This window comes from Gopherus flavomarginatus, chromosome 4 (genome assembly GCF_025201925.1).
Source record: "Gopherus flavomarginatus isolate rGopFla2 chromosome 4, rGopFla2.mat.asm, whole genome shotgun sequence".
NCBI lineage: Eukaryota > Metazoa > Chordata > Testudines > Testudinidae > Gopherus > Gopherus flavomarginatus.
In genome coordinates, this window is record NC_066620.1 from 209,519,304 (window position 1) to 209,532,740 (window position 13,437).

A 13,437-nucleotide genomic window follows, 5' to 3' on the forward strand; every position below is an offset into this window, starting at 1 on the left:
TCTTCTGAGCTGCGCTCCAGGTGCTGAGGCGATCCCAGCCCCACCGCCCAGGGCGGTCATGCCCCACCAGGGCGCAACGTTTCCACGGAGCGCAGCTAGGCCGCCCTGGGGCGCTGACGCGGGTGGACGTTCCCTCGCGGGACAAGGACACTTGGTGGGACGCCTCCGCCCGAGGGCCCTTGGATACCGAAGACGGCGGCGGCCGCGGCCGGAAGTCACGCTGCGCGGATGCTCCGCCCGCGGCCCCCCCGGCTCCAGCGTCACCTAGCAACCATCGGAGGTGGCCTGCGGCCATCGTGTCAGGTGAGCTGGCGAGCGGGCACCACGGCGGCCCGCCACGCGCCCACACGGCACCAGCCGGCGCTGGGCCGAGCCCCGATCCAGGCAGGCTCAATCCGACAGCCATCGGGCTGCCCGGCAGTTGCCTGTGTATTTCCACGCCGCGCTGGGGGTGGGTGAGCGTTTTAATAGCACTCGGTTTATTCTACGTCCCTAGCAAGCCCCGCTTCCCCCTTGGAAAAGCTCCGTGTTTTGATTTGCCTTCCCTTTTGAGTCAGGCACATCTTCCGGCGCCCTATTCTGCGCCCGAGGGGAAGAAAGGCCCCGTTCTCCCAAGATGGCGGCGCTGGCAGGTGCCCCGGCGGCTCTGCGCGCCGCTAGCTCAGAAGGCCCCAAAGATGGCGATGCTGGCAGAGCGTGAGTAGTGGGACTGCTGCGGGGGCTACAGCCGGCAAGGCGGGTGAAGGGAGAAACCATTATGTGTCTGGGAAAGGGAGCTACCACTCTCTACGCAGGAGGGGTGTGGGGAGAAACCATAGCCGCTGAGGAGGTGGACACCACTAGGGATGGGGGGGGAAGGATGGACTAGATGGAAGGAGCTATTCTGAGGGGTAGGGAGATACCACTATCTCTCCGGGGGGTGGGGGCGCCGCTCCATGCTGCGTTCCTATGTCCCGCTGGGTGTTTTCCACTCGAACCCTGGCTCCCTGCCCCGCCCGGGGTGCTCTGGGGCCCCAGCCCAGCGGTGGGGCTGCTGGGAGGAGCCCTTGGGCGCTACCAAAGCAATGTGGGGGGGGAGGGAGGAACGTGCCTTGGCCCAGGCATTGGGGGAGCGAGTGGGGAGGTCCCTCTGGGGGTCCTGCCTGCTGGGACCCTCTGTGGGGCTTTGGGCAGGGTGGGTACTGGGCCCCAGCCCCTCTGTGGTGAGGGGCAGGGTGCTGGGTAGGGGCTGAAGTTGTGTTGTTGGGCCAGCATGGGGTTGTTTCCCACACCAGCGTCTGTCTTCCCCCCACCCCCACACTAAAAGAGCCACCCATCAGAGGGGAAAACACTTCTCATCGTGGCCCTTGGTGCGTACCCCGACACTGCACTATGGTGTGAGTGCGCACATGGATGCAGTGGTGAAACACAGCCATCTCTGGCGAGGAAGGGTGGCAACCGCTTAACGACGCACAGCAATTTAGGACAGGAAACGAACACTGCCTTATTCTCAGTGTTAGCAAGAGGGATTTTCTGTTGTCAGAACAAAACTTCGTAGTATCTGAGTGAGAGTACCTTGACTGTGTAAAGACTTATACATATGTAGAAAGTTAAGAACATACTTGACATAGCCCCGCTGAACTCAAACAAGATTTGTGCTTAATGTTAAACATTAACATTATAGAGCTTTTGCATAAGGGGGGTATATGTTCTTGTGGGAGAGGCTTTTTTTAAATTGAGTGTGCGGTAAACTGTTATCACAGTTTGATTATTTAATGCTGCTGGATGGTGGAATCAAGTTCGAGGTCTCAATACATATCTTCAAAGCACTCAAGGGCCTGGACCCAGGATATGGAAAAGATCAACTAACGTTCCAAGATAAAGACTGTGGTCAGCAACTTTGCTCTTCTGCTGCAATGGAAGTCTCAAAGGCTATATCTACGCTGACAACTGTATGAAACAAAGGGTAGGAATAAATGGTCAGTTTTCAGAATGGAGAGAGGTAAATGGTGGTGTCCCCCATGGGTCTGTTCTGGGCCCAGTCCTGTTCAACATATTCATACATGATCTGGAAAAAGGGGTAAACAGTGAAGTGGTAAAATTTGCCAGATGATACAAAACTACTAAAGATAGTTAAGACCCAGATAGACTGCGAAGAGCTACAAAAGGATCTCAGAATTGGGTGACTGGGCAAGAAAATGGCGGATGAAATTTAGTTTTGATAAATGCTAAGTAATGCACATTGGAAAGCATACTTCCAACTATACATATAAAATGATGGGGTCTAAGTTAGCTGTTACCACTCAAGAAAGAGATCTTGGAATCATTGTGGATAGTTCTCTGAAAACAACCACTCAGTGTGCAGCGGCAGTCAAAAAAGTAAACAGAATATTGGGAATAATTAAGAAAGAGAATAAATAGGACAGAAAATATCATATTGCCTCTGTATAAATCCATGGTACACCAAGATCTTGAATACTGTGTGCAGATGTGGTCGCCCCATCTCAAAAAAGTTATATTGGAATTGGAAAAGGTTCAGAAAAGGGCAACAAAAATTATTAGTGATATGGAACGGCTTCTATATGAGGAGAGATTAATAAGACTGGACTTTTCAGCTTGGAAAAGAGACGGCTAAGGGGAGATATGATTGAGGTCTATAAATTCACGATTCGTGTAGAGAAAGTAGATAAGGAAGTGTTGTTTAATACTTCTCATAACACAAGAACTAAGGGTTACCAAATGAAATTAATAGGCAGCAGGTTTAAAACAAATAAAAGGAAGTATTTCTACACACAATGCACAGTCAACCTGTGGAACTCCTTGCCAGAGGATGTGAAGGCCAAGACCATAATAGGATTCAAAAAAGAACTAGATAAATTCATGGATGATAGGTCCATCAATGGCTATTAGCCATGATGGGCAGGAATGGTGTCCCTCGCCTCTGTTTGCCAGAAGCTGGGAATGGGCAACAGGGGATGGATCACTTAATGATTACCTGTTCTGTTCATTCCCACTGGGGCATCTAGCACTAGTCAGTGTCAGAAGACAGCATACTGGGCTAGATGGACGTTTGGTCTGACCTAGTAGGGCCATTCTTACGTTAAAATCCTTCTCAAAACTCTCCTATACCATGATGCCTACAAAAAATTTGACACTGGTCAGGGTGCTGGTGTGCAGAGTATGCTGCCTATCATGCTGTCCAATATTGTCATGTTGTTTCCTTGTACTGCCCTGTCAGTCTGTAGCTGTCTGTTGTCTCTTGTCTACTTAGATTGTAAGCTCTTTGTGGCAGGGACTGGTTTGGTTCTCTGTACAGCACCTAGCGCAACAGGGTCTGATCCATGATTGAAACTCCTAGGTATTATGTATCAGAGGGGTAGCTGTGTTAGTCTGGATCTGTAAAAAGCGACAAAGAGTCCTATGGCACCTTATAGACTAACAGACATATTGGAACATAAGCTTTTGTGGGTGAATACCCACTTTGTCAGACTCAAAAAGAATAATCTAAAACAAGAGACTACAGATGGATAGATGAGAGGGCAAGGAGAGGATGCCTAGAACAGTAATGTTATTAGCCATCTCTTAGTGCAGTTTAGCAGCTGGAGACACAGAGGAGAGCCATTAGCACATCACCACCCAGCTCTTGGCCCATAATTATTGAATGCTCCATGTACCACAGTTTCAGAACTGCTAGTTCAGCTTCACATTCAGGTCTGCAGCTGGGCAAAAAGGTGCACAGAACTGGAGTTAGTGGAATAGCAAAAAGTATCTGAGTCAATGAAGTTTTTCTCCACTGGATGGTGCTGCTTGTCCAGGATATCAGTAGCACCTCCATAGTGTAATTCTCCAGGGGCAGTTTGGTACAGCGGAGTGCTAGTGTTGGAACTGAATCACTTTTCGCTTGCAGGATGATAGGTAGTTTACTTCTTCATTTTGGAAAGATTATAGTGAACAGACATCTCTGACAAAGAGAATTGTTCTTTCCAAAACTCATTTGGAGGAGAAGGGATTTTTCACTTGGAGGGTGGTGAAGCGCTGGAATGGGTTACCTAGGGAGGGGGTGGAATCTCCTTCCTTAGAAGTTTTTAAGGTCAGGCTTGACAAAGCCCTGGCTTGGATGATTTAGCTGGGGATTGGTCCTGCTTTGAGCAGGGGGCTGGACTAGATGACCTCCTGAGGTCCCTTCCAACCCTGATATTCTATGATGGCTGCAGCACAGAGGTTGGATTCCTGGCTCTTCCACAGATTTCTTGTTGTTTTTAACTAAGTCACTTCACTTCTCTGTGTTTGAGTTTTCCTATCTGTAAAATAGGACTAACACTTCTACCTCAGAGAAATGTGAAGATTAATACCTTGTCTGTAAAGTGATTTGAGATCCTGTGATTTAAGGTGCCAGGAAAGTGTTACAGATTTCAGCTTTGAGAAGGTACTCTACTACGTCTTGGAACCAAGGGTCTCTGGGGAGTGTGAACTGTAGAGCATCTTAGATATATGTGGCAGCTTTTCACCTGTGTAGGATGTACCTATTTTAATTCCTCAGGTTTTGTTAAGCCATTATCCTGCATAATAGTTACAAAAGACAGAAGAGTAGGGTTCTGCAGATGTTATAGCTGGTAGGAAGTGCTGAACAGGTGGGATTATAGTGATTTGAGGAAGATGAAAGGAGAACAATGATGAGGAGACTTCAGGCTAAAGGGGTAGAGGAAAAGGGATAATGTAAGGCATGGAATTGGGAAGGAGGCATTAGTGTACTTGAAACCTTCCGTATGTGTGTGACTATGTCCTCTTGAATTGATCCTCCTAAGCTGCACTGGTTGACTTTGAAAAGTACAACTTTCTGTGGCTTAAAGGGACAGTGGCCAAGATTTTCAAATGTTGTGAGATTCAATGTTCAGTTCAATTTTCAGAGGACTGGTGATCATTATTTTTTGAAATCAGGTTTCTTTGAGGTGTGTTAAGTTGGTTTCCCAAAATCACTAGTTAGCTTTGTAAATTTTGGCCAGCATCCACATAACTCCTTTTGGTTGAGATTTTCAGATTAGCCTAAGGAGGTGAAGTGCCCAGTGAAGATCTGTGGGAGTGTTAGGCACTTGGCATATTTAGGCCCTTTTGATCATCTCAGCCACTTTGTGTTTATCTATAAACACAAACAATCCCTATGTTATTGGTATCACTAAATTATCAACACTAACAGAGTTTTAGACTTTTCTCCCCTTACACTCTATTAACTGCTTGAATTTTTACTCAACCTGGATAGTGAAAACAGGCTGGTCAGTTTCACTTATGGAAAAGCATACCAGAAGTCACACAGAGATCTCTCTAGAAACCTCTAAAGTTTTCCAGAGAATGAGATCCTTTCTATTGGTATTTAACCATCTGAAGGAATTTTGGGGTATTCCATCAGCAGGGTATAATTTCCTCTTAAATCCAATAGGACTTTTCTTGAGAGTGGTTTTCCTGTACTGCGCAGGGTAGTTACTAGCGCTTCTAATGCTGCCTGGGAACTTTAAAGCTAATGTTAAAAAACACAATTTTGTAATTTTGTTCATCGCTGTGTTTTGTGGAGTTTTTTTTTTTTAAGTCAGAGTGTTTTTTAGAAGAACCAGAATTGGGTCCAAAACCAGATTGTGATCCTGTACTCTTGTTCCTATTTTCCACAGGTGCATTTAGAGGAATGATGATCTTGTAATTAAAGCATGGAATTGTGACTCGGGGGAATTGGGTTCAATTCCTGGCTCAGCCACAGAATTTTTATGATCTTGAGCAAGCCATTTGTCTTTCTGTGCCTCCATCTGTAAAATGAGGGGAATAATACTTCCTTTTTCTGTTTAGGCCCTGATCCTGCAGACAGTTATGCACATGCTTAACTTTGCTGTGCCAGCTTTACTTCATTGGTTTCCATGGAAGTTAAGCATGTGCATAATTGTTTGTAGGACTGCAAGTTTTTCAAAGCAGAGGATCTTTCTTACTGTGTCTGAGCAGAATGTGGCCTTGATCCTCATTTGGAGACTCTAGGTGGGAGCAACTGTAATACAAATAATAATGTCATCTGAGTTCTCAGATAAATTAGCCATTCTCTGTGCAGCCCTTGAAAGTTTTCATCACATTGGTGCTTGTTCTGTACTTGTTTGAATAAGCAGGTGTCTGTGACTGATTATGTTTAGTTTTTTTGGTTTTTTTTTAATTATTGCAGTGATTAGATTATATTCTGACATTCAGGGAGGAAGGATGGTCCAGTGATTAGGGCACTAGCCTAGAACTTGGGAGACCTACATTTGAGTTGCTGCTCTGTCACATACTTCCTGTGTGACCTTGGGCAAGTCTCTTAATCTCTCTGTGCTTCAGCTCCCTGTCTGACCAGTGAGGCTAATAGCACTTCCCTACTTCACAGAAGTGTTCTGAAGATAAATACATTGAAGATTGAGATGCTCAGATACTTTGGTAATAGGGACTATGTAAGTCTGTTTTAGATTCTGTTTGGAGGGAAAATAATGTCTTGACTTTTTTTTTTAATTGCATTATCAGCTTCTGTGATATTAAATGGAGCATAATATTTTTTTCCCCCTTGCTGTAGCCCGTAAAAAGCAGAAGTGGTCCGTGGATCCTAGAAACAGCGCCTGGAGTAAAGATGAATCCAAATTTGGCCAGAAGATATTGGAAAAAATGGGATGGTCCAAAGGAAAGGTATGGTCTAAAGAGAAGTAAGTGGACTTGCAGAAAAGCAAACTCTCAGGTGTTGCAGAATTTGAAATACTGAGAGAGAGCTGGATACAGGAATTACAGGCAGCTCTTAGGCCTATAGTTGATAGGGCCATATCCTTTTTAGTAGGTACTTTACTGTTACCCCCCTGCTACTGATTTCTGGATCTCTCCTGCTGTCCTGGTTCCTTTTTTTTTTTTCTGTTCTGCTGTCTTTTGATAAGGAGATGGGTGACCCCGATTCAGAACTGCAGGAGCTTCAGATGGGCCTCCCAAATTCTGACAGCTGCTTGGGGTGTAAGATGGAGCAGCTCCTGAAGCTTCTCTAACTTTCGACAGCTTTCAATGACCCTTATGATCTGCTCTTCCACACAGAATAGTCAGGGCATTGCATCAAGCCACATCTCTTCCCACCCCAGGAATGCTCCTATGGTAGAGAGCTCTGTGTGGAGGCCAGTGATCTTCCAATGCCAGAAATGTTCTCTGTTGGCCAATGAAGACATCTCTGCTACCTCTTTACAGTGGCTCAGCTTCTGTAGAGACCCCACAGAGCCCAGAACTGAGGCTTGTGTCTCTTCAGCATTTCCAGGTGCTAGTTACCTGACTAAACGCAAAAGAGAATGGTCTTCATTGTTTTTGTTTTTAAAGGCATATCTCATCTCGGGTATTCCTCATCCACCATTTATAAAAAAATAATAGTTGTGGCTTTCTTGAGTTTAGGAGACTCACAGAACTTCTGATGAAAGAAAAGAGGTACTCCTGAATCTCTCACAATAACTGTGTTGACTTGGGGAAGTTGCTTAAAGAAAAGAGGTTTTTAACTGGCTCTGATTTTGCACTTAGTTGCTGGAGCAGAATTTCACATACCAACTGCAACAGGGAGGGGCCGATCCCAAACCCATTGACATCAATGAGTCCATTGGCTTCAATGAGCTTTCTAACTGTGTTTAATTAATTTCTTGATTTGTAAGCACAAACGCACATTTGTTAGTGCTTTTAATCTGATGTGAAAATAAGTATGAAAGCCATGAAAATTTAAAACTGAGATTGAAAGGATGCTGTCAAACATTCTGCTCACATTGGATAAAATCATGCTGGCAAAAACCCCAAGCACAGCTGTTGCCTTTACTAAAGGGGACAGGAATTTTTTCCAAAGTGTCCTAAAACCATGCTATAAGTCCTGCCTACACTGGAATTACAGCTAAAGTGGGGAAGATCGGTTACAACACAGTCCCAATAGATGAGGCAATACGCCTGGTACGTGGTAGCGAGAGGAATCTGGCTAGCATAGTTTTTAAAACAAAATTCACTATCTGCTGGGCCCATGTTAGCAACAGTCATGTTTAAATATGAGTTATTGCTACATAAAACAGGTTTTCAACCATAGGCCTCATCTACACTACTCCCAAATACCGTGATGTGGCCTACGAGTGTTCTTATGTGACTTCTCCTTATCTGTGTGGGTAGGAAATAATAAACAGGCTAGGGAATGAGGTCTTATCTTTGATAGGTACCTTGGCTAAAACATGGTATCCTAGCATGGGCTTAGCATGTTTGGTTTTCCTGTCACCTGGGCAAGAAAATACATATTGGGCCCCAAACATATTTCCTTACTGAATTTAAACACTGTTAGTTTTTAGTATGGACAAAGCCAAGATCTGAAGTTCTGACTTGCCCCCAGACTCTTCATGGACAAGCAAATAGTAACAGAATTATGTGTGAGAATGCAATGGAGGAAGGAAAAAAAGTAAGGAAATGGGTCCTGCTGAGTTCCAGTTAGTCCTTTACGTTTTTATTTGCCTCACTCTAACCTCTCTCTGCAAGTTCAGTATTCTTTGTTTCCTGTTGGCAGTTCTTTAACTGAGCACAACAATTACATCTTCCACCCCTGAGGTGGATGCATTCCTGTGGTGAGAGAAGCATTCCTGATGTGTGCGCTCTCTTTCTATATTCAAAGTTGTAAAGCACTGCAGGATCACCTAGAAATGTAAGGTGGTGTCCTGATTAATCATGCACAACTCAGTGATACTACAACTTTGGTGTTTTGAGAGGGACATAAACAATAAGTTAAAAATACACAAATAAGTTAAAAATACACAAATTCTCAATGTGCTGAATTAAATCATAGGCTAGAAAATAAATAATATAAATTGTATCTTGTCTGTAAAACAAATGGTCTTTCAGTATAATACCTATATTTATCTTTAGTGTCGCTCCTGAAAAACGCTTACAATTTGTCTTATATTCTCATTAGGGTCTTGGGGTTCAGGAACAAGGGAGCACAGAGCACATCAAGGTTCAAGTGAAAAACAACACACTTGGTTTAGGAGCAGCCATAAATTATGAGGTGAGTACTGGTTAGCTTTGCTGCCGACCCAGGTAAGAATGTGCTGATTGTTGACAGCCCCTTTATGTAATGGGAAGAGAGTGAAATCTATCATTAAGTTTGTGTGGTGTCAGGATAATGATGAACATTTCACAGAAGAGAGAAACCAGCTAACAGCAGTATTGGTACAGTTGTGTCCTCTTGGGTGTTTTTGGGGAGAATGTTGGAGTGAGGAGGCAGCAATGAATAATGGAGAGTAGGCTGCTCAGAGATGCCACTTCCCATAGACAACTGAAATGTTTGTTTGCTGGTAGATATCCCTTTATCTCCTTTTACTAGGCCTGGTTTCGTACCTTCCTGTCATTCTGCTCCCTATTCCTGGAACAGTCCCCATTTCCCGTTGGTAGTCATGGGTTTGCACAGAATGTGGGAGTGAGCCCTAAAGGCGCTGTCTGAGTCAACATCTGAACTGACTTTGTGTGTTCTCATCTTTTGTGCTGCAGGAAAATTATGTTAGCATTTCCTGCCTGTAGCTGAAAACAACTTGCCCAGACTGGGGCATGACAGAGTCAACAACAACTCAGTATTGTTTGAAGACTTTACAACCCAATTCGTAGGCACTTGGAGCGAACTTAATGAGCTGTAGTTAGTGTTTCTGCCTGTGAAACTTTAGGGGATTCCTAGTTATCCTTTGGTGTTTCGAGCTAGAGGATGTAGAGTGAGACTCTGATAGACCTTTTGATAGGATCTTTTGCCTCTTTTTCACTTGGGTGCTATTTACAGGACAACTGGATTGCTCATCAAGATGACTTCAACCAACTTCTGGCTGAACTGAATAATTGCCACAGGCAAGGTGAATCAGGTATGTTAATACTTCGCTATATTGGGTGCTGGAAGTTTCACTGAAAATTTCTTCTATTTTTCATTTCTTAAAAGGCAAATTAAGGTCCAATCCTGTGGGCTGGCAATACTTCTTGCACGATGCTTATCCCCCTTCAACTCTCATTAAAATGAATGGGAACAGAGGGCTCAATGCCACGCAGAACCAGGGTGTTAATTTTGATGAGAATGCATATGAATTACATTAAATTCCATAGATTGTAATGGGTAGGGCTTTTCAATAGAAAAGGCAGACGGGTGTGTTCCCTTTATCTGGTGGGATATGCAGAAGCAGCAGTTGGCCACTGAAAAACAGCCTGAGGCAGTTCAAAGGCGTGTGACACAAACATTCTCCATTGCCACACTTTACCTCTTGTCAGCCTTATTGATGAAGAATTGTGTCTGGCTTTTACCTAGTGGCAGTTTCTTCAGCATTTCCCTTTTTCTGCCTTGAGAAACTGCTGTTTGCATGAGCTGGGGTCAAAACCTGTGTACTCCTGAAATATGGTGGGGTAATGTGATTTAGTTGGGCGAAAGGGAAGGACATGCAGAAGCAAGAAACTTGTCAAAAATGTCCGAAAAGAGCTGTCTCTTAGTCTCAGAAAGTACTTGGGCCTGGTCTATGCACATGCTGGTTGAAATAGTAGGAACAATCTAAACTGATAGAAGCAAGATTTAAAACAGTGCAAACATCCACATAGTGCTGCATAAGTTTAACTAACCCGATCTACCATACTGCCTTTACTTTGACTGGGGCAATTTTTATGTGCTGACAAGCCGTTGGGCTCCAGGTCTGTAACCATTAGTTCCCTGGTGGAGCCCCATTAAAGTCAGTGGGATTCTGCCTGGGTGCAGCATCTGGCCACAAATTATTGGTTGCAATATGTTGGCCTTAGTGAGTTTTTTCAAAATATTCAGAGCAAACTGTAGCTGCTAATGAGTTAATCCTAAAAATGACAGCAAGAGTGTGGGGTTATTTTGGAGTTACAAGGAAGATCAAAATCAGTTTTTGCGGTAGAGAAACTACAGGCTCCCCTTAATAAGGGCTGCGACTGGTATCCTGGTCCTTAGACTCTAAGGGCCAGATTTTTAAAGGTATTTAGGTGTCTAAAGATATAGAGAGGTGCCTGGGTCATTTTCAAAGTGCCTAGTTCTTAACTTCCATTGGGTTTAGGTGCCTTTAAAGTTCCCACTGGGAACCTCTCTACATCTTCAGGAATCTGAATACAGTTAAGAATCTGATCATAAAATCCTACTGAGCTACAGGAAGATCCAATAGCTGTAACCCCTTGGAAGACCCTAATGTTCTTTGTAAGTTGATGCCATCCATTAAGTGCTTTCAGTGGTGGGCAAGTGTCACTAACCCCATTTTTACAAATATGGAAACTGAGGACCAGAGAGGCTTAAATGGCTCATCCAAGGATGCACAGTGAGTCAGTGACATTGAAGAAAGCTGTCCTGGTTCCTAGTCCTGGGCTGTATCCCCTAGGTAGACCATTATGACCTCTCCAAAGTTCTATGCTGTGCTAAGTTTTGAAGACCCTTGATCTCGAAAGATATTTATACTTGGCTCACCCCCATGGTATCTGAGCACCCATTTAGTTGTTCAGTATTCACGAAAAGTGAATAGGATATGGACATAAAGCAAATTGTTTTTAAAATGAGGGTGAATGTTTCTGCAGCATTCGCCCAGCCCTCATACTGAGTCTCAGTAGTCAGCAGAGGAGGTGATAATGCATCTCTCCAGTGAAAGCTCCATAGATAAAATTCCTGATATTGGATACTGCAGTTCCACCTTACAGCCACAAGAGGGTGCTGATGTCACTCTTGCTGGAAGTGTGAGATTGCGATTGATGCTCCCATGAGAATTCTTATTTCTGAGAACGTTTTGTGTTCCCCCTGGATTAGACAGTAGTGGACTCACAAGTGTGTCATTGTTTCCACACAGAACCTGTCTTTGAGGGCTTTCAGCTCTGTCTGCAGCAAATTCTTTATAGCCTCAGATTTGCTAGACCTATGAGTAACTAGTTCCCCTCATTATTGATTTTCAATTTAAATGCAGTAGGGGCTGGATGGTTCAGGGAGTGATCATGGGCTATTAGCTTTTCCCCTCTAGGTTGCTAGTGTAACTCCAGCTCGGTCATTCTGAATTCCAGACAATGCCACCTGTTCTAGTCCATGGAGGGTAACGGGTTTGCACAGGTTCACCAAGGGATTAATTTTGTCTGCAGATCCTTGATTACAGGTGAGGGTACGTGAGAATGAAGGAATCCAGCTTGGTTCTTGGTACCCAGGCTGAGTCTGCAGGCCTAGCAGTTAGAAAATACGCAGTTAGAAAATACATCTTAACTTGTAAACTAACAACGATGAGAGGGATAGCTCAGTGGCTTGCGCATTGGCTTGCTAAGCCCAGGGTTGTGAGTTCAGTCCTTGAAGGGACCATTTAGGGAACTGGGGTAAAAATCTGTGTGGGGATTGGTCCTGCTTTGAGCAGGGCATTGGACTAGATGACCTCCTCAGGTCCCTTCCAACCCTGATATTCTGTGATAATAACACTTCTATGATAGTATTGTGGTAGCAGGTAGGAACCCTAGTCGAGGACCAGGACCACACTGTAAGGTGCTATGCGAACACAGAACAAAAAGCCGTGAAGAGCTTACAATCTAAGAATAAGATGAGACAACAGATGGGTACAGGCAGATGAGGGAGCACCAGGAAACAGTGAGATGATATTGATCAGCAGCATAGGCAGGGTCTCTGCACATCTGCAGCCTAACTGTTATCAGGGTTTATTTTTAAGCATCTCAGCGTAGGAGTTGGGGGTGAACAATGAGGTAGCTTTGTGGATGTTTATGGGGAATTCCTCTGAAGCGTGTGGGGCAGCATGAGAGAAGGCATGAAGGTGCTTGTTTGAAAATTGAATAAGTGGACGATGGAGACTGGCATGATGGGCTGATCAGAGGTGAGTAGCAACCTCTTGATGCTAAATGAGAGATGCTAGGTAGGGTGGGAATTGGCCATGAAAAGCCTTGGAAAGGAAGAGAAGCAGCCTGTGAGTGATTGCACTAGAAAAATGAGAGTCATTGAGAGATGATCACAAAACCTCACAATGCCGTTTCCAGCCACTTTTCAGGGTAGTACCCTAACTTAAAGTCGATCCTATATATCAGTGTGTTTGTCTTCAAGAATTTCTTTTAGATGAATTGGTATGGTGGGCAACAAATGATAACAACAGACTCTATGTAAGGGTTGTACATAAAGACATTGTAAAGCACTTAGAAGCAATCACGTTGGTGGGCCATTGTTCTAGGGACTCTTGCCATATAAATGTTTAGTAACAAGGCACTGTCCCTGCTCTGAAGAACTTGCATCTTTTTTCAAATTACTCTTATGACAAGTAGGGGTAACAATAGCTGGGAAGTGGGGTAATAAGATCATCTGGTAACGTATCTTGAACAGCACTGATCATGCTCCTTTGATGTTATTTTGTGACCGGTTGTTGGAACATGACCCTAAATTGTGGTGTTAAATATACTGACCTTTGAGTTTAGTGG

At 44.3% G+C, this 13,437-nt stretch overlaps 1 protein-coding gene across 2 annotated transcripts in view; it reads left to right on the forward strand.

The window, feature by feature from the left end:
- Positions 1 to 395: 395 nt before the first annotated feature.
- The window catches only part of PINX1 (PIN2 (TERF1) interacting telomerase inhibitor 1), a 76,568-nt gene continuing 63,526 nt past the window's right edge, over positions 396 to 13,437 (forward strand). Inside the window, exons 1-4 of one of the 2 annotated variants that reach the window (XM_050948911.1) lie at positions 396 to 696; positions 6,554 to 6,663; positions 8,933 to 9,025; positions 9,788 to 9,866. In XM_050948911.1, the coding sequence (XP_050804868.1) occupies positions 678 to 696; positions 6,554 to 6,663; positions 8,933 to 9,025; positions 9,788 to 9,866 (301 nt within the window). In that variant the 5' untranslated portion in view covers positions 396 to 677. Of the gene's footprint in view, positions 697 to 6,415; positions 6,435 to 6,553; positions 6,664 to 8,932; positions 9,026 to 9,787; positions 9,867 to 13,437 lie in introns of those variants that run through there. The other variant, XM_050948912.1, reaches the window with a different exon arrangement.